Source organism: Cyphellophora attinorum, assembly GCF_001299255.1.
Source record: "Cyphellophora attinorum strain CBS 131958 chromosome Unknown Contig37, whole genome shotgun sequence".
Classification (NCBI taxonomy): domain Eukaryota; kingdom Fungi; phylum Ascomycota; class Eurotiomycetes; order Chaetothyriales; family Cyphellophoraceae; genus Cyphellophora; species Cyphellophora attinorum.
Window position 1 is genome coordinate 92,542 of NW_017253265.1, and position 18,887 is coordinate 111,428.

Genomic DNA, 18,887 nt, shown 5'->3' on the forward strand with positions numbered 1-18,887 from the left:
AGTTGATGTATGATGTGACATACAAAAATATCATCGTGAGTCTGACTGCATAGACCACGGCCACAATCAAAGAGGACTTTAATGTTGGATCGTTTCGACTACACGACAGGTGGGAAGGGCCGTGGAACCAAATATCGCGCTTACCCTCGTGCGATTTATGGACTTTGGCAGGTGGTAGGCATGGGTGAAGCGGGCTTCGCCTTCTCCAGATCCAAGGAGGGACGGTCAAATCTAGCAACTGCTGCACCGCGATGAAGGCTGCAGAGTGGATCAAACCATTCGTCGAAGAACCACGCCATACCGCGGACGAAGATGTGGGCAAGGCTCGGCGCAGCACGATCGCCTTGATCGCAAGCAACGCTCTTGTCGTGGCCATCGGGTTGGCATGCCAGACGGGCTTGATCATTGCCACGCATGTCACTACGTCCGTGAACATCCTTCTGGTTACTGTATGGGCACTGCTGCTACCGGTGTCCATCTGGCGACCGCGGACAGGTTCACCGGCTCTTTCGATCGCTTTTGCTGGCTTATTACTCGGCCACGCTGGAAAGCTGAGTATTGAAAGTCCCAAATTGGCCTCCTTGCCTGGGATACTGGGGACAATTCCAATAGCACTCTCACTCATTCTTTTGCTAATCGAGATCAATCTCCCGTTGCGCAGTCCAGCATGGCCACGACACGATATCGCCAAGCCCGACTCGGAGCCCACCGCAACACTTCGAACGCCGGAGGACAACCTCACAATCTGGCAGTGGTACACCGTCAGCTGGATGAGGCCCCTCATTCGACTTGGCAAGAAGCGACAGCTGAACAGTTCGGATGTATGGTTTCTGGGCTACGAATTTCAGCATCGGCATTTGCATGATGCTTTCCGTGAGTTGAAGGGGTCCGTCCTCCGTCGCGTATTGCGTGCAAACTGGATGGACCTTGTTCTTCTGACACTCCTGGCATTTGCCGAGTTGGCTGCAGACTTCGCGAGCCCCTTTATACTCCAAGCTATTCTCAAGGCGATGGACAATCTTGCCTACGACAAGGCACCAGCCATCCGATATGCATTGCTTATGCTGGTCGTCCGACTAGTAGATGCACAAGTCGAAGTACTCGCCCTCTGGTTCGGGAGACGAGCCTACGAGAGATCGAGAGGCGAGATGATCACTATGCTCTACGAGAAGACCTTGAAGAGGAAGATCGTGGGCGAAGTTCCCGAGAAAGAGGTGGTCACGATGCCCACACCTTCCGAGCCTGATGTCTCTCTCGACAGCAGCGAGGCAAACACTGAAGTGGCAGATGGCGACAGCGACGGCCTATTGGCCGGTCCAAAGGGACAAGAAACTGTTCCTAAGACGTTTCTTTCACAAGCGATTGCCATCGCCAAGGCATTCCTCTCTCGCAAGAAGCCAGCTCCGACACTTCCTGAAGCACCGCAGTCAGCTTCTGTTGGCAAGATCCTCAATGTTCTTAGAAATGATGTCTATGAGGTCGCACAGCGCTTTTGGGAATTTCAGACTCTCGTCTTTGCACCAGCGGGCTTTATCATATCAGTCGCATTGGTATGGAAGTTACTCGGTTGGGCATCCCTCGTTGGCGCTGCCGTAGTGGTCCTGTCACAGATCCTGAACGCTCTTCTGGCAAGAGGCTTGATCAAATGGGAGAAGCTACGCCGGCAAGCAACAGACGATAAATTCCGTCGAATCACCCAGTACATTGAGGCTATCAGGCATCTTCGCTGGTACGGGTGGCATCCTTCATGGTTGCGGCATGTTCTCGATGCCCGACAAAAGGAACTCAACCTCAAGATCATTACACAGATCTGGAATCTAGCCATCATACTGGTGAACCAGTTCGGTAGCGCTCTTTTGCCTGTTGCAGCATTCTTTGCGTTCACTGCATTAGCTGGCGAAGACCTGCGAGTTGATGTCGCCTTCCCAGCTCTGCAGCTCTTCATCTACCTACAGAAATCCTTGAAAGACATCCCTCGTCTGATCACAGTCCTGCTCAACGCGAAGGTCTCGATAGACCGGATCGAGTCCTTTATGAACGAGCCAGACAAACCCGAGAATCCCTTAGCCGACTCAGATAATCAGCTCGAGCTGAAGGACGCTTCATTCGGTTGGCCGGGTTCGATGCAAAGCGTTCTTCGCAATGTCGATCTGAAGTTCCCTCCAGGCCTCTCGCTTGTTGTAGGACGGGTCGGTGCCGGCAAGACCGCCCTTCTACAAGGTCTGCTGGGTGAGCTTGACCTGCAGCAAGGACACTTGGTCAAGCCAGCGGACACGCCGATAGCGTACTGCCTTCAAACGCCATGGCTCGAAAGCATGACGATCCGCGACAACATCCTGTTCAACACGCCGTACGATGACGATCGCTATAAGCGCACGGTGGATGCTTGTGCGTTGACTCCCGATCTTGCAACGTTCCCACAGGGCGACTTGTCAGCAATCGGAGAGAATGGAATTGGACTATCGGGTGGACAGAAGGCACGCGTGGCTCTAGCTCGTGCGGTCTACAGCAGAGCACCTATTCTATTACTAGACGATCCGATTAGCGCATTGGATCAGCAGACTGCTGAGTGGATCGTGAAGCGATGTCTGATTGGCGATCTGGTGGAAGGTCGCACCATAGTCCTAGCCACACACCGCACCGATTTGTGTCAAAGCGTAGCGGTGCAGACAATTAAAGTCTCTGGCGCAACAGCTGAAGTCGTCGAAGGTGACTTTCAGGCCGAAGACTACGACTTGACCCAGGTTGTCTCGGACCGGAGATCCGACGAGGAGCAGAAGCAAGTTGAGCAGGCCGCGATACGAGACAAATTTGAAGACGAAGAGCATCGTGAGCATGGTGGCGTCCAGTTCTCTGTGTACTGGGTATACGTCAAAGCTGGCAGGTTGAAATGGTGGTATGCTCTCGCAATCTTCGCATCCCTTTTCCAATTCCTCAACGTTGCCGAGTCGTGGTTTCTCAAAGAATGGGGAGAAGCGTACAACAGAGGACGAGAGCAACTCGTGGGCGTTCTCACTTTCCCAGCAAACATTCGTATACTGGAAACACCTCTGTCTGGAATATTCCGACGACTGCCAAACCCGTCCGACAATGTGTATCCTTGGCTCAAGGGATACCTCCTTGTTGTCAGTATCGGACCTCTTGCTCTTATTATCAGCCAAGCCTTCGTGGTTTTGATCACATATCTGGCTGGCAAGAAGCTCTTTCAGGAGATGATGGAGCGTGTGAGTGATGCACCGTTCCGTTACTACGACGTGACTCCCATCGGACGACTTCTCAATCGACTCATATCCGACGTCGGCGTACTCGATGGCGGAATCTCGAATCAGCTTTGGGTCGTTATTTTCCAGGGAGTGGCGTGGCTAGCTTCTGTCTTCGTCTTTGCAGGAGTCACGCCCACGTTCTTGGTCTTCTCGATCCTGCTGACTGCGACGTTTGTCTGGATTTTCTTGCAGTTCCTTCCCTCCTCACAAAGTCTCAGGAGACTCGAGATGGTCTCACTCAGCCCACTCATCTCCAACTTTGGAGCTCTGCTTGGCGGTCTCACCACTGTCAGAGCCTTCTGCGCAGAGCCGGCGTTCTTGTCGAGAGTAATCGGTGTTGTGGATGAATTCCAAAAGAACGACCATTTCTACTGGAGCTTGCAAGGATGGCTAATGTATCGCTTCGACGTTCTGTCATGCTTCTCCACGTTTGCCCTCACGATGCTGGCCGTCTACTCAGACCTCACGCCCGGGCTGACAGCCTTCGTGCTGGTTGCGGCGCAACGATTCGTGGCATCTACACACCAGCTGTGTCGATCGTACGGACAACTTCAACTGGACTTCGTATCGGTCGAACGTGTGGTTGAGCTGCTCCAGCTAGACGTAGAGCCTCCCGGTGACGTCAAGCCGCCTGCCTCATGGCCAAAGTATGGGGCGCAAATCGAGTTCGAGAATGTCACCATTAGATATACCCCAGAAGCTGCACCTGCGGTGTCCGACATCAGCCTAGTACTTGAAGGCGGCAAACACACCGCCATCGTGGGAAGAACCGGCTCTGGCAAATCAACACTTTCACTGGCCCTTTTGGCAACGACGCCTCTCTCCACAGGTCGAATCATGATCGACGGCATTGACATCTCGCGCGTGGACAAGACCACCCTGCGCTCACGCATCACGTTCTTGGCCCAAGATCCAATTCTTTTCCCTGGTAGTCTACGCTTCAACCTCGACCCGCAGTCTGAGTACTCCGACAGTGAATGCCTCAGTGCTCTATCACTGGCATGTCTAGACACTCGCAGATTCACGCTGGAATTCGAAGTCGCAGCACACGGCCACAATTTGTCCCAGGGTCAGCGTCAGCTCGTGTCACTGGCCAGAGCTCTGCTTCGCAAGAGTGCAGTGGTCATCATGGACGAAGCTACCGCAAGTGTAGATCTGGAGACTGCCGAGCGTGTCTACAGCGTGGTCAAGAACGAACTTCAGCGGAATGGTTCGACTGTGGTCAGCGTGGCTCACAGACGAGGTGCGATGGAGGGAGTGGACGGCAGCGTTGTGCTGGTCGGAGGCAAGGTGGACAACGTTGATGGCTGTGTCAGTCAGCCAGTCGTGTAGACAAGGGTGCAGCGAACGTGATAGACTGCGCATCCTTCGATCAGTGCACATAGGTATAGACATCTGGCTCTGAAAACCGTCTAGTTGTGAGCAGAACTCTTAAAGCCATTTCCGACACGAGATCCCATTCATTCACTGCCTGACCTAGCATCCGCTAAGCCCGCTATTTCCGGATCGAGGCGTCATTTACCGAGTGCCTGGGAGCGGTGACAAATCGCTCTGCTTTCTTCTAGAATGATCATCACCGAGCATCAATAGCTCAACACCTTCGCACCACGGACGCGCTCCGACTTTCTCTTACTGACGACACACTCACCAACCACCATGAAGGTCCAGTACCGCTCCGAGACCCTAGAGCTCGACGACATCCCCGACGAGACCCTCTCCCAACTCGCCGCCCGCCTCGCCACACAAATCGAAGCCGACGTCACGCGCGTCTCCCTCTTCATCCTCCCCAAACCCGGCCTCCTCAAACATCCTTTCCCCGACACCCCGCTCTCCACCATCCTCACGCCCAAATCCCGCATAAAGCTCGTCGGCACTCCCGCCACCGAAGCGCAGAAATTCGACGAGCAGGGCGCCGCTGCACGCACTGAAGCCCAACGACGGAGCGCCGCCCGCTCGAGCGCGAAGACAGTCAAATACACACCCAACCACGACTGGCGGAAAGTGCAGGAGGAAGCAACATATACATTCCACGCGATCGAGCCACTGAAATGGCTGCCGAATCCGGCGAAGAGCAAGCGCTTTCTCGAGCGCTTAGCCAATGATCCTGGCATCAAGGCGTCGATGCGGAAACACAAATTCTCAGTGGGCTTGCTCACGGAGATGGACCCCGCCAGCCACACAACGCACGAGAGCCGAACGTTAGGGTTGAACCGTAATGCTGGAGAGGTGATTGAGCTGCGCCTGCGGACGGATGCGTATGATGGGTACAGGGACTACAAGGTGATACGGAAGACGCTGTGTCATGAGCTGAGCCATAATGTGTGGGGCGAGCATGATGCGAATTTCTGGAAGCTGACGAGGGAGATTGAGAAAGAAGTCGATCAGAATGATACGTTGCATGGCGGTCACAAGCTGCAAGCGAACGCGGAATTCTATGTTCCTGACGACGACGGTGGGGACGCCGAAGAGCACTTTGATGGTGGGGGCTGGACTGGAGGGGATTTTGTGTTGGGCAGAGGAAGGGAGGCGCAGAGTGAGGAGGGTCTCAGTCGGAGGGAGATCATTGCTAGGGCAGCAATGGCGAGAGCGAGGAAGGAGCAGGAGGCGAAAGAGGCGGAGGCGGAGGAGCAGAGGCAGCAGCGGTGAGAGATCAGCTCGTCTCTGTTCCTGCTTCTCAGGTCGGCCTCGCAGCTCGGTCGCAGAGACTCTCGCGGCTGGTGTAGAATTTGTAGCGAAGCGTTGTGGCAGCTTTGCCTATTCATCATCAACTAGCCGAGCCTGATCAATGTGAAAGCCGTGTTCAGGTACACAAGGTCCCCAACCTACCTCACTCTGGCACCTGCGAAAGTTCTACTTGGACTTCTGCTTCTTAATCTCAAAGAGTCCATCCGCCAGTTCATTAATGATCATCATGATCTGCTTGCTTTTGGTGTTGCTCCGCCACGTCTGTCCCACCGATCACTTGTCCTTAGACGCCCGGTTTCAGGTCGGCAGACCACTACGAGAGCATCGAATAATGCTAGCAGCTCCAGCAGACTCACCATAATGAGTATGAACACTGGTATTTCGTAGACTTTGCGTTCGGGGTTCAATCGGTTTTGAAGACTGTACCCGTCTTCAAGTTCTCGTACCCGTCGACCCTTGTTCAGTTTGACAGGCCAATCGCTCCACAAACGGAGTCCGTATTCGGTGCAACATGCGAAACAGCCACCAGATTCCGGGGGATGGACGCCTAGCTGCCGCGTGATGGGTCCCTGCGCCGGGATTGGGTCGGTGATGTCGGTGCCCAGAATAGCGTACGTTGTAGGGGCCAGGGCCTGGCATCAAGCAGTTGCTAGGAATTCCATAACTTGTTTGTCCTTTCGCGCAGGCCGTCATCAGGAGTTGTCTGTAATCATCTCGTTCATTCGGTCATTAGTAAAGGCGCGCCGATATTGCCTCATCAGTCATCAGAAGACCTTTGAACTCACGGCTCTGTCGGCTTGACCTTGAGGCGACGGCCCAGCGATCGATTGCGAATCACGGAGGAAGGAGCTCCGGCTCTGCAGGAGTGCTCGATCTTCTAGCAGGAGCGGCAGCAGGAGCGGCTTTAAGAAGCAGGAACGACTACGTTGCCACTGGCAGTGAAGAATAGAAGTCACGAGAGCAGCATCACAAATAGACCTTTGCGCGTTTGTTGTTAAGAGTCACATTGAAGTGCAGTTGCTGGTTCGACCGAGAGAGAGGCGCACCCAGAAGTCTGAGAGTTTGAGCTACTCCAGGCGGCCCTTGTAAGTGCAGTCCCGGGTAGGATGCATTTTCCGCCCGCCGCATTTTTTGACGGCGCATCTCCAACAATATCTCATTCTCAACGTTTTGCACTGAAAGTGCTACCACGGCGTCCTGGTGTAGACACGGTCGCTGACAAGGCATCATGTCTATCACAGAGCCCAGAAAGCCACCACTGGCTCGCCAGTCCTCAAGTGGCATTCCACAACCAGTGCGACAACTCAGCCAACATAGCGATCTTGCGAAGACAGTCATAATGTCGAACGTCCTCCACTCGCCAACAGCACCGACCCAGCCAGATCGTCCAGTGACCGTGCCCCCAGACTATGAGCGTGCCCAAGGCACCGACAAAGTCCCTCCTGTACTCACAAACTCACATCGCGAGTATCAGACCAGTCTGATGCCGCCACCAACCAACACCTGGCTTCCTCTCAATGGCGCCAAACCACTGCCTGCTCAGTCAAGAGCGATGGGCAAGGCTCTGACTGACACTCCGATGCCCTCTCAGCCTGGTAGTCCTCAGATGTAAGCAATGCCGCTCCTCCGAGGCTCCGTCAACTGACAACTTCCTCACAGGGCAGCACGCATTTCTGGTTCATCCACGCCGAAATTGCGAGCCACCACACTCGACATTCCTGGTCTGACTCGGTCTAAGGCCTCTCCTGATGGTCGCATTGCTGAGCGAGACACCGGCGCAAAGTTGATCATTATCATGGTCGGTTTGCCAGCCCGTGGCAAGAGCTACATTGTCAAGAAGATAGCCCGCTACCTCAACTGGCAGCAGCATCCAACCAAGATCTTCAATGTCGGTGACAGAAGACGGGTAGCTGCTGGTCCGCCACTGTCACCAGTGCAGCACCAGTTGACGCGGAGTATCGATGGCGCCTTGAGAGAATCCGTACGCAGCATGACCATATGCAATAACGTTGAAGATGGCGAGCCTCTGCCACCACCAGCCATGCTGGTCAATGGCGAGCTTGCTTCGGCCCCTAGTTCTCCGCCTGCTCTGAGTGAAGGATCCACAACTTCGCCTTCGGCATCGGAAATTCCAGATCGCATGGATCAATCAGCATCATTCTTCGATCCCAACAACAAGCGAGCAAAGATGCTGCGCGAAAAGGTTGCGCACGATACCATGGACGACCTGTTGAAGTACGTGCTCGAGGGAGGAGGCTCTGTTGGCATTTTCGATGCGACCAACCATACTCAGGAGCGCAGACAGTCACTGGTCGATCACATCCGCCGTCGGGATCCAAACATCAACTTGATGTTCCTCGAGTCTCGGTGCGAGGACAAAGGCCTCCTCGAAGCTAACATGCGTCTCAAGCTCTCTGGTCCGGATTACAAAGACAAGGATCCAGCCAGCTCCTTCACCGATTTCCAGGAACGTGTCGCACAGTACGAGAAGTCGTACGAGCCGCTAGGCGACTACGAGGAAGGCAAGAAGTTCCCCTACTGCTCAATGATCGATGTGGGCCGCAAGATCATCAACCACCAGGTCAAGAGCTTTCTTTCCATCCAAATGGCGAATTACCTCCAGAACTTCAACCTAGCTCCACGTCAAATCTGGCTCTCAAGACATGGCGAATCCCAAGACAACGTACTCGGCAAAATCGGCGGTGACAGTGATCTTAGTCCTCAAGGGTGGCGGTATGCTCTTGCGCTGTCCAAATTCATCGGTCAGCAGCGCGTTGCATGGCTGGAGCACCAGAAGGAGAAACACGCCAATACACATTTTCCCCCTCGCGCCGGTGACACGACTCCCCCAAACCCCGAAATCGCTGCTCGAGCCGACGAAGAGAAGAACTTTTGCGTGTGGACCAGTATGCTGAAGCGGAGCATGGAGACCGCGCAGTTCTTTAGTGAAGATGAGTACGACCTCAAGCAGATGCGCATGCTGGACGAGCTGAATTCTGGAGCCATGGAAGGGATGACTTACGCCGACATCAAGAACAAGTTTCCGATCGAGTATGATCAGCGACGACAGAATAAGCTGCAGTATCGCTATCCAGGTGCCGGTGGAGAAAGCTACCTGGACATCATCAGTCGTCTGAGCAGAGTGATTCTCGAAGTTGAGCGCATGACTGACCATGTGTTACTTGTGGCACACCGTAGTATCACTCGGGTGTTGCTGGCTTACTTCATGGCACTCGAACAGGAAGAGATCTCGGATCTGGACGTCCCACTCGGTGTTGCATATCTGCTCGAACCGGTAAGCACCGTCATCAAGCCCCTTCTGCATGTGGTAATGCTAATGATGTTAACAGCGTCCGTATGGAGTCGACTTCAAGGCTTGTAAGTTGATCCCTCGCTTATCAGAAACTCGACTCTGGTGCTGATATTTTGCTCCTAGATCGCTGGAATCCGGACACTGACGAGTTCGACCATGAGCCGAACTACAAATTAAGGCGAGCTCGACACCCTGATGCTTGATCCATCCTTTCCCCATCTCCACTCCGGACCATTCCTTGGCCACCATACCTGTATCATCATCTTTTTACGACTGGACTAATGTTCCGGATAGACCATGGTTTTACTGTCCTGACGACTGCCAAACTGGCGAGGACCAATATGTCGACTGAATCTGGCCACCATCCTGGCTCGGACCTACCACGGACGGAGGAATTCGACATCCACCACAACCTCATGCAATAATCGCCCTAATGTAAGGCGGCATGACCAAAGATAATACGGCGTCTACCAATGGATAGACAGCGACGGAAATCTGTGTACAACAATCAACGAAATCATTTTTAGCAACGGCGCTGGCGGAATGAGAATCGATGCATTTTCGAATCAAAGATACCCACAAAGGCGCACAATTCGAGCGAGCATCGAGAGCATGGCATTCGAGAAGGGCATGGATGAAGGTGTTTGTGTTATTCATACTACGTTTTACGAAAAGGACCGGGCATATGGGAACAGCCGACACGATATCTGCCGAGGTGAAGCGGATATTTCGGTCGAGGGGCAGCATGGAGTTGCGGTCTGATTCTAGCAATGCATGAGCGGGGTTTTCAGTGATCGTAAACCGCACACATACTCATCAGTGAGAGATGTGCTCGAACATGCTTTCTCACATGTCCCATAGAATGCAAATATGGCATTCGCAAATCTGCAGTATTTCTCTCTACCCGAATGCCGTTCTAGATCAACATGACGCGAAGGTAAGTTCCGCACCGGCCGGCTGTCGGCAGACTTTTTCCACATCTCAAAGCCAAGGACCCGCCACCTCCGTCTTGCCGCACATATCTCCTTCGACGGTGAGTGATGATGATGAATAGCGTGGTAGGCACAAGCGGGTGCTATCATTTCTCGCTTGCTTTCGAGTTTTCTTCCTTCGTTCCTGACGTAGTCGTTCTATCCACGCTCAACCAGATTGACGTTCCTTTCCCTTTCCTCGAATTCATACGGTCACTACCTACGAAGGCTTCAGGACTGCATACGCCGTCCATTCGTCATTAAGATACGCGGCAAAGAGTATTGGTCGTGCACGCGATACACTCAATCAGAAAACTCGTCTGATCACGATATCAGAGAGCGAGCGCCAAGCATTCTTCTTGGTAGCTCTTGGGAGAAGTCTTAGCAGTGCTCAAGCTGCTTAGTCCTCATAACCTTCACTTGGCTGGACACGTTGGAAGCTTCGAAAGTGAGGCGCCTATCGACTACGCGAAAGCAACCTTTCGACCTCATACTGCAACAAACACTACTCAAGAGCCTACATCGTCGTCCTCCGGGGCGTCCGTGAGCCAAAATGCCAACACTCTACCTAACCTCCTTCAACATCCTCACTGCAACCCTGGGCGCCTTCATACTGCTCTTCGGCCTCGTCTCCTACCTCCTCAAGGAACGCTTCTACCTCTCCGAGGCCCTCATCTCTTTGTTGTTCGGCGTCGCCATGTCCCCGCACGGCACGGGCTGGTTCAACCCCCTCAAATACTGCTTGGACTCCGAGGAGAACCTTGACGCTGTCAATTTGTACTACACCCGATTGGTGCTGGGCGTGCAACTGGTCATCGCTGGCGTGCAGCTGCCCAGCCGGTACCTCCGCACCGAATGGCGCAGCCTAGCCCTCCTGCTGGGCCCGGGGATGATAGGGATGTGGGTATGCGCTTCCCTTGTGGTGTGGGCGTGTGTGCCGCACTTGATGTTCGTGGAAGCCCTGACGGTGGGTGCGTGCGTCACCCCCACTGATCCGGTGTTGAGTGCGGGGATCGTGAAGGGCAGGTGGGCGGAGAAGCATGTGCCGCGCAAGCTGCAGAGGATTATTGTGGCCGAGAGCGGCGCGAATGATGGGTTGGGGTATCCGTTTTTGTTTCTGGGGTTGTATTTGTTGCGGTATGTGGTTTATGGTTCGGGGGGAAGGGGTGGGAGGGCTGCGGAGCAGTGGTTTGTGGAGACGTGGGTGTATACAATTATCTTGAGCGTGGTGTATGGGGTTGTGGCGGGGTGGTTGGCGAAGGTGATGCTGAAGTGGGCGGAGGATAGGAATTGGGTTGATCGGGAGAGTTTTCTGGTGTTTGTGATTGCGCTGGCGTTGTTTATCACGGGCACGTGTGGGATGATTGGGAGTGATGATGTGTTGGCTTGCTTTATCGCGGGAAATGCGTTTACCTGGGATGATTGGTTCAGGAAGGAGACGGAGGATGATAGTCTGCAGCCGACGATCGATATGCTGCTGAATCTCTCGGTGTTTGCGTGGTTTGGGGCGGTGGCGCCGTGGGTGGATTTTCGGGTCAATGATGTGATTCCGTTGTGGCGGTTGGTGTTATTGGGCATTGGAATACTGGTGTTGAGGCGGATTCCGATTGTGTTGGCTATGCATAAGTGGATTCATCAGATTGAGCATTGGAAGCATGCTGGGTTCGTGGGATTCTTTGGTCCGATCGGGGTCAGTGCGATTTTCTACCTATACATCAGCATTGATTACCTGCGTACGGAGTTCACGGAGGATGATGCAATGAGGGAGGAGGCAGCGCGATTGGAAGAGATCATGAGGGTGGTGATATGGTTCCTGGCGATTTGCAGCATTGTCGTTCACGGCATGAGTATCCCACTGGGTAAGGCTGGCTGGCATCTGCCTCGGACGTTGTCCATGACGATGTCTACGAGCGATGATGGGAGTCGAGCTCCGATCAGTGGAAGGCTGACACAGGCTCTCGACCGAGTTAGGAGGAAGGATCCTGAGCAGAAGCCCAAGAATGAGGTATTCCGGATCGGCAAGCCGACGCCTTTGCAGGACAGAGATGTCGAGGTGGGCAGAGAGCAGCCAGATGAGCCTCTGACGAGCCCGTCCGGCCCATCATCTTTCCAGAGTCAGGCTACAATACTCCGGTGAGGTCGGGCGATCCGTCGAGGGGGAGCTTTGAGGAGCGCCAGAGGCCTCAGACAGTGACTGAAAATGGTCATGCATAGTGTCAGCGGACCAAGTCAGCTATCCTGGGTGCTGAGGTGGGTGGCATTGATAGACTCAGCAATCAAGAGATCTTCATCGTTCGACTGCTCTTTTGGACTCGTCGCGTAAATTGCTTGGCGCGTCATAGTTGGCAGTCGCTTTCGTCACCGACGGCTCCTCACGTCGATGAGATTGCTACCGCGTTTCGTTCGTTGCATTACAACGGCTATGAATCGTTCTTGTTTAAGACGACACAAAGCATCTTAGCAATTGACATCAAATTCTTCTCAGGTACCTGGCACCCCTCTCGGAGCGAATAAGAACAGTGCCTGCCAGGGTCCGCCGCATCCCCCCACCGCACCCCCTACTAGCAGCCACTTGCAGTCCTCCCTCTCTTCAAATTGGGGCTACAACCCCTCCCTGGAAGTGGCCCCTGCTGCCTTACCCACCCTTCTCGGACCACTTGTCTCTGCCATTTTCTCCCAGGTACGTCCGACCGTTCACCGCTCAAACAACAGGTACAAACACAAACCACCAGCAAATAGTACTATCTGTGCAAAAAGCTGCTGCTGCAGCGAATCCCAGTCTACGTCTTCCAGACACCTCAAGAGCGTCAAAACGCCGGCCCGGGCATCATTCACGCTCTCATCAAGCCATCACTCTTTGACTGCAGCCGGGACCCTATACCAATCTGCCTCGACTGCTGCGAGGCTTCCTCCCGAGAGGGCTTCTGCCACTCCGAGTGGCTAGACCACCCATCATGGCAGGTCCCACTACTCCCAACGGCATAGTCGACGCAAGATCCTCCCCTGCTCTGGCACCAAACAATACTGCCGCAGGTACGAAGAGAAAGCGGCCATCAGAGAAGAAGTTCTATGCTGTCCGGGTGGGCAAACAACCAGGCATCTACAACACCTGGGACGAATGCCTCAACCAAGTCCGAGGACATCGAGGCGCAGTCTGTGAGTCCTCGATTCTCGAGTCTAGGTCCTAGCTAACGTATCATCAGTCAAAGCTTTCCACACACAAGCTGAAGCCCAAGCATTCATAGACGGCAAGAACTTACCTTCGGCGAGTACTATCCCCGGTGAGCAGAGATTCTACGCTGTACAGAATGGACACAAGCCTGGCGTCTACACCGACTGGCCATCTGCACAAGCACAGATTCGTGGAGTCAGTCATCCTCGACACAAGAAGTTCAACTCACGAGCTGAGGCTGAAGCATTCGTTGCAGAGGGCAAGCAAAAGAGCAGCATGAACGGGCAGACCACACTCACGCCTGACGAGGAGATCCGCCAGCTCATCATCAAGAAGTCTGCGCCTGGTCTACAGGTCAATGGTACATATCAGCCCCGAGACAAGAATGGTGATCCTTACGAGATCGGCACAGGGCCACTACCTCCTGGAGCAGAAGACGGCTTCGATCCTAATATCCGTATGGACGAGAATGGAGCACTTGTGCACAAAACCGAAGAAGAGAAGGCCAAGACGAAGCTCGTGCCTGTTGAGAAATCACCACCGAGCATGCTACGCATATTCACAGACGGCTCATCATTACGGAACGGTACCGCTGGTGCGCGAGCTGGCGTAGGTGTCTACTTCGGCCCACAAGATCCTAAGTACGATACTTCCGACTCTCCTCCTCCTTCTCCAGGTCCTTTGCAGACGCAAACCGTGTACACTATGAATTGGGCGGAACGGCAGGCTTTGCTGCGAAAGAAGCACGGCGTGAAGGATGAAGAAAGGGCAGAACCAAAGCTAACCAATTGGCGTTATAGAAACGTGTCCGAAGCTCTTAAGGGCAGCAAGCAGACGAATCAGCGAGCTGAGTTGACGGCTATTCAGCGGGCGTTGGATGTTGCACCACGACATCGAGATGTTACGATCTACACCGACAGCAAGTACGCCATCGATTGTGTGACAAATTGGTACCGGAACTGGGTGCGAAATGGATGGGTGAACAGCAAGGGGAAACCTGTGGAGAACAAGGACTTAGTGATGGGTGTACGCGAGAACATCGAAGAGCGAGAGATCCTGGGCAAGAAGACCTACTTCGTCTGGGTGAAGGGCCACGCCAACAACGAGGGCAACATCGCCGCTGACCAACTGGCTGTTGAAGGTGCGAGAATGGGCAGAGGTCTCGAGCATGATGACGATGAGGAGAAAGATGATGATGATGATGAGACTCGCGAAGACGGCACGAACCCAGATGACACAATCACAGCTACGTTGACCAGCGAGGACACCGGCACGAATGGTGTCAGCATTCCTGAAGCAACCTCTGAGGAGCCGGAAGATGTCAAGATGGCGTATCAAGACATGGCTCGAGCATGGAGGAGGACGAGAAGCAGGAGCAACAAAGCACAGAGAACGGTTATCATTGAGGAGCCGCCTTGCTGGGGAACCCATTAACGACATGGACATCATTAACAGGCCACACGACTGGTCTTTTTCGGGCATGGATATAGACAGCACGCATAGAATCATGCATTGCTGCACATCTCGGCGAGAAATCATACTAACTGGGGCCAAACAATCAATGCCTTCTGCTGCAGGCGCGTGTCCCTTCACCTTCCATGTATTCTGGCCGTTCCGAGCACATCCCACGAGTGTTGAGCCCAGCCCAACCGTCGAATTACTGCTGGACGAAGCGGGCACGACGCATGGGATTGGACTTGAATGAATGATCTCATGTGGCAGAGCCTGGAAAATGGTGTTGTCCACAACTATCTGAACGTAGGGAGTCCTGACGCCTGGCAACAGCAGCAAGGAGCTTTTGATACGTCGATGGTGCACTCAAGCTTGATAGACATGGTGCCCAAAATTCTTGAACGTCGGGTCCTCTGCGGGACATTTACGGCCAGAGAAGTAGGCACGGAAACGAGCTGTACGGGCACTAGCGGCGAATGTTCAAGCGAGGCGGTTCGTATTCATGTATGAGATGTGTGAGTGATTCTTTGCGACAAGATTGTGTTCTGGCCGTTCCTTTCCTTGCAAAGCAAAGCAGAGCGGATTATCCCGGAGCACTCAGCACTTTCGAGGCTGGGAAAGCCCGACGAGAGATTGAGGAAGGAGCGACTTCATGTATCACAGGGAACCGGACTTGCCACCGCAGTTCTATCAAGCTTCACCCTCATCAGCCCTTTTTGTTCGTTCGATCACGCGGCTCGCTCGCTCGTCGTCACCGCCTGATCAGTCACAATGACTCCTTCCTCCTGGACAGCTGACGATGATCCTCCGGCTTCGGTGGATCAGCGCCCCAACTCCATCATCGCTCCTCGCACCGACATGGCAGTCTGTCAAAGCGATCAACACGAACAAACCGACGTGGTACCACAAGCGGACCACTCTAAGGCTACATGCTCTACTTTCGAGGAGCGTCGCGGCTTCTTGGACCTCCCCTGCGAGGTCCGCCAGCAGATTTACCACTACATCTTTCGAGGCACGCAGTATGTGCTGGACTCGGAGTGGCTAGGATGGCCGACCCCGATCAGCTACTGCACAAAGCACAGCATTCAAAGAGCTTTGAGAGTCACATGCACCTGCCGGACAGTGCATAACGAAGCGGTGGCTATTCTTGCAAAAGAGGTTCGCTACACGATGTCTCTGAGAGGACTTGCAAATATGGGTGTGCACAACGTTCTTAGGACTGTCTACTTCCCTCATCTTCAGTATCTACGGCTGGGTATTACTCCGGCTGATTTCGACTCGAGCATGTTCCCGAATCTGAAAGAGCTTAGCTTCGCCCAGGACCTTGGTTTGATGGAAGACTTCTTCGAAGTGGTGGATAGCTTTCGCTTATCCGCGAACACATACAAAGGCGGACCATCGCTCTGCGATTTCGTCGCTCCACTGAGCGGTGCCTCTGACGATGCTATCATTGCCCAAGTGGATGGCGGCTGTCTCTGAATGGACCGTATATTATGGTCGACTCACCCCTATGGAGATTGACAAGGAGAAGGATGCAGACCGCCATTTTCACCTGGGATCGGGCCGAAGGCTCTATCAATTGATGCATGAGCGCGGTCGAAAGTTTCAGCTAACTGCTACCATACGGGTCAGATACACCCTCGCTCTCTGGCGCAGTTATGGAACCGTTCCCAAGAGTTGTGAGACTGTCGTTGTGGTGTATCTTGTAAGAATTACGAACCCCTGCAGGTTTTCAGTGCTGATGCGTACAGGACATCCATTTCGATATGGACACCAACCAGGTCATCTCGAGACATCGCTTCGAAGAAGATTTCGATGTCTACAACGCCATGCGTGACGGGGAATCTCAGTTCTTGAATGACGACGTAATTGCATTCGGACCGTTGCCAGATCTGGACATCAACGACGACATCAAAGGTTATCTCGAAGCGCGTTATGCCCGATGGCCGAAGATCCCGGACAAGAGCGGCGATCTCTGGGCAGAAGGATAGGCTCAGCTATGGGGAGACAACGTAGCAGGCAAGCATTCGAGATTTAGGAGGACGAGACGCATGCCCTCGAGTAGTTTGCAACGATGATAGTTTGCAACGATGATAGTTTGCAACGATGATAGTTTGCAACGATGGAATGTCTTACGACACTCACACGCAGACCGAAGGACCGCCGCATTTCTACGTTCGTGAACAGCCACGTTAGCATCATCCAGCGATGGTAGTTAATGGTACGAAAGCAACTTTGATGAGCATGCACATAGCCCAAGCAGTTATGCACCACATATTTCGCACGTCGCTCTTGCCCGCGAATTTTGCCAGGGATTATGGCAAGCTGTGCCCACACCAGTGCGCAGAAGGAGCCAACATTCGCAAGTGCCGTTGTCAGTCTAATCGCACTCTTCAGGCAGCACTCGCTTACGGCAAGTCGACATTGGTAGCTCTCATCCGTGATGGCGTGCAACACTGCAAGCAGTGGCGTTGGGCCTGCAGGTCCCTCAGAGCCTTCCCTAGACCACCAGCAGCCTTCAACATCGACGACCTTGACGGCCACTGGAGCACTACTACCACGGACTGCCACCGAAGGATCTGCCTCCAAGTCGAGATACCGCCCGCGAGCCTTGTTCAAGTACGCGCTAGAGGAACGCGAAGACATCGAACGGCGTAAGAGCTTCATTGCAAAGAGGGCCCGCGCCAGGTGCGCGGTGGCTTCTGTGCCTCCAAGCAATGGAGCCTGTCTCATCCTTGCCTTGCCAGTCGAGGTCCTTCGTCAGATTTGCAGCTACGTATTTGATGGCGCGTGGATCGAGGTCAAGATGATACCCGTGGCTAGTCGCTTTGCAACAGGGCACAGCAAGCGCACAGAACTCGTCGTGCAGCCTCGACGAGGGTTACACACCAGGATGAGCGTCATGATGACTTGTAAGGCATTGTATGATGAGCTTCAACCATATCTGGCCGAGTCGATGCATCTCAAATACAGCGTCTCCAACTCATATGAGCACAACCTCATTCCGGAACGCATCACCGCCATGTATATGCCGTTCATTCAGAGCGTCGAGCTTCACGAGTTTCAGCCAACATTTGATCCGGCACACTTTCCTCAGCTCAAACAGCTTCATTGGACCGGCATTTCCACCATGATCGCACGCCGTCCGCACATTATGCTCGAAGAAGACGATGACAGTCCAGATCCAATTGCAAGTTTTTTGCCGCATCTGAGAGGTGATTTTGATGGGCAACATGTGAGCCGCTGGATCCAGGATTGGCTACACTATGGTTGCTCGGAGTCATCGGGCTCGCAATCCGCTCTCGTAAAGTTCTGGCGCAGACTCAGGCGAGACAGCCATCGCAAGTTCATGCTCACAGCCGACTTGTTCATGGAATTCCGGTTGCGCGTCAATGGGACTGGGCGAAACGATGCAGCTCTCAAGTCTATGAATATCAACCTGGTAAGTCTATTGGATACTTTCGCAAGCACGTTCTGACAAGCATCTCAGCAGCTGTGCTTCAATCTGGACACGGAGGAGATCATCTCTCGCTGGCTAGACGAGGTTGATTTTCAGAGCTCCTTTGACCTTGAAGTTTGGGCGCCGGGATGCTATCCAGAATCGGGCATCAACGACGACCTGGGAGCTTATCTCATAGCACGCTTCCAACCATTGCAACGCATCAACAACGTGGAGCATGATTCTTGGGAGACAGATTGAGCCAAAGGGTAGAGCTGGGTTTCTGCACGCCGCATACAGATTGCCCAAACAAGCTGGCTACGTACCGGGACGACGACATCGGAGTAAGGAAATAACGCATTAGTCCAACTTGATTTTAGGTCCACGTACCATGCAGATAGTTAGCACGCGGAATGAGGACATCATGTAAATGTATTGGTGACTTAATTGACTTAGAATTGCCAAGATACCGAAACACTCCAGGACTGTTTGCCTGGTCAAGGCATCCACCAACTGCCACTGCCACTTTCGAAGTCGCGTTCGCCTTTACCCTTGACCTCTTCTCACTCACTACACCTCTTTGCAGATTCTT

The 18,887-nt window shown here is 53.6% G+C and overlaps 8 protein-coding genes across 8 annotated transcripts; all 8 read left to right on the forward strand.

Moving 5' to 3' along the window:
* Positions 1-251: 251 nt before the first annotated feature.
* On the forward strand, positions 252-4,595 carry AB675_1247 (ATP-dependent bile acid permease; the record flags this gene model as incomplete). Its single annotated transcript, XM_018141122.1, has 1 exon — positions 252-4,595. One exon carries the CDS (start codon positions 252-254, stop codon positions 4,593-4,595), a length of 4,344 nt encoding a protein of 1,447 aa, XP_017995684.1.
* A 324-nt stretch (positions 4,596-4,919) lies between these two features.
* On the forward strand, positions 4,920-5,909 carry AB675_1248 (uncharacterized protein; the record flags this gene model as incomplete). The annotated part of the gene is made up of 1 exon (XM_018141123.1): positions 4,920-5,909. One exon carries the CDS (start codon positions 4,920-4,922, stop codon positions 5,907-5,909), a length of 990 nt encoding a protein of 329 aa, XP_017995699.1.
* Positions 5,910-7,176: 1,267 nt separating this feature from the next.
* Positions 7,177-9,464, forward strand: AB675_1249 (putative 6-phosphofructo-2-kinase PB17E12.14c; the record flags this gene model as incomplete). Its single annotated transcript, XM_018141124.1, has 4 exons — positions 7,177-7,556; positions 7,608-9,243; positions 9,299-9,326; positions 9,385-9,464. 4 exons carry the CDS (start codon positions 7,177-7,179, stop codon positions 9,462-9,464), a joined length of 2,124 nt encoding a protein of 707 aa, XP_017995659.1.
* A 1,321-nt stretch (positions 9,465-10,785) lies between these two features.
* On the forward strand, positions 10,786-12,369 carry AB675_1250 (Na(+)/H(+) antiporter 2; the record flags this gene model as incomplete). The annotated part of the gene is made up of 1 exon (XM_018141126.1): positions 10,786-12,369. One exon carries the CDS (start codon positions 10,786-10,788, stop codon positions 12,367-12,369), a length of 1,584 nt encoding a protein of 527 aa, XP_017995694.1.
* An 817-nt stretch (positions 12,370-13,186) lies between these two features.
* On the forward strand, positions 13,187-14,838 carry AB675_1251 (Ribonuclease H; the record flags this gene model as incomplete). The annotated part of the gene is made up of 2 exons (XM_018141127.1): positions 13,187-13,388; positions 13,436-14,838. The coding sequence occupies 2 exons, from the start codon at positions 13,187-13,189 to the stop codon at positions 14,836-14,838; spliced, it is 1,605 nt and encodes a 534-aa protein (XP_017995654.1).
* A 789-nt stretch (positions 14,839-15,627) lies between these two features.
* On the forward strand, positions 15,628-16,335 carry AB675_1252 (uncharacterized protein; the record flags this gene model as incomplete). The annotated part of the gene is made up of 1 exon (XM_018141128.1): positions 15,628-16,335. The coding sequence occupies one exon, from the start codon at positions 15,628-15,630 to the stop codon at positions 16,333-16,335; it is 708 nt and encodes a 235-aa protein (XP_017995639.1).
* Positions 16,336-16,366: 31 nt separating this feature from the next.
* Positions 16,367-16,847, forward strand: AB675_1253 (uncharacterized protein; the record flags this gene model as incomplete). Its single annotated transcript, XM_018141129.1, has 2 exons — positions 16,367-16,561; positions 16,608-16,847. 2 exons carry the CDS (start codon positions 16,367-16,369, stop codon positions 16,845-16,847), a joined length of 435 nt encoding a protein of 144 aa, XP_017995662.1.
* A 452-nt stretch (positions 16,848-17,299) lies between these two features.
* On the forward strand, positions 17,300-18,556 carry AB675_1254 (uncharacterized protein; the record flags this gene model as incomplete). Its single annotated transcript, XM_018141130.1, has 2 exons — positions 17,300-18,298; positions 18,347-18,556. The coding sequence occupies 2 exons, from the start codon at positions 17,300-17,302 to the stop codon at positions 18,554-18,556; spliced, it is 1,209 nt and encodes a 402-aa protein (XP_017995667.1).
* Positions 18,557-18,887: the final 331 nt, after the last annotated feature.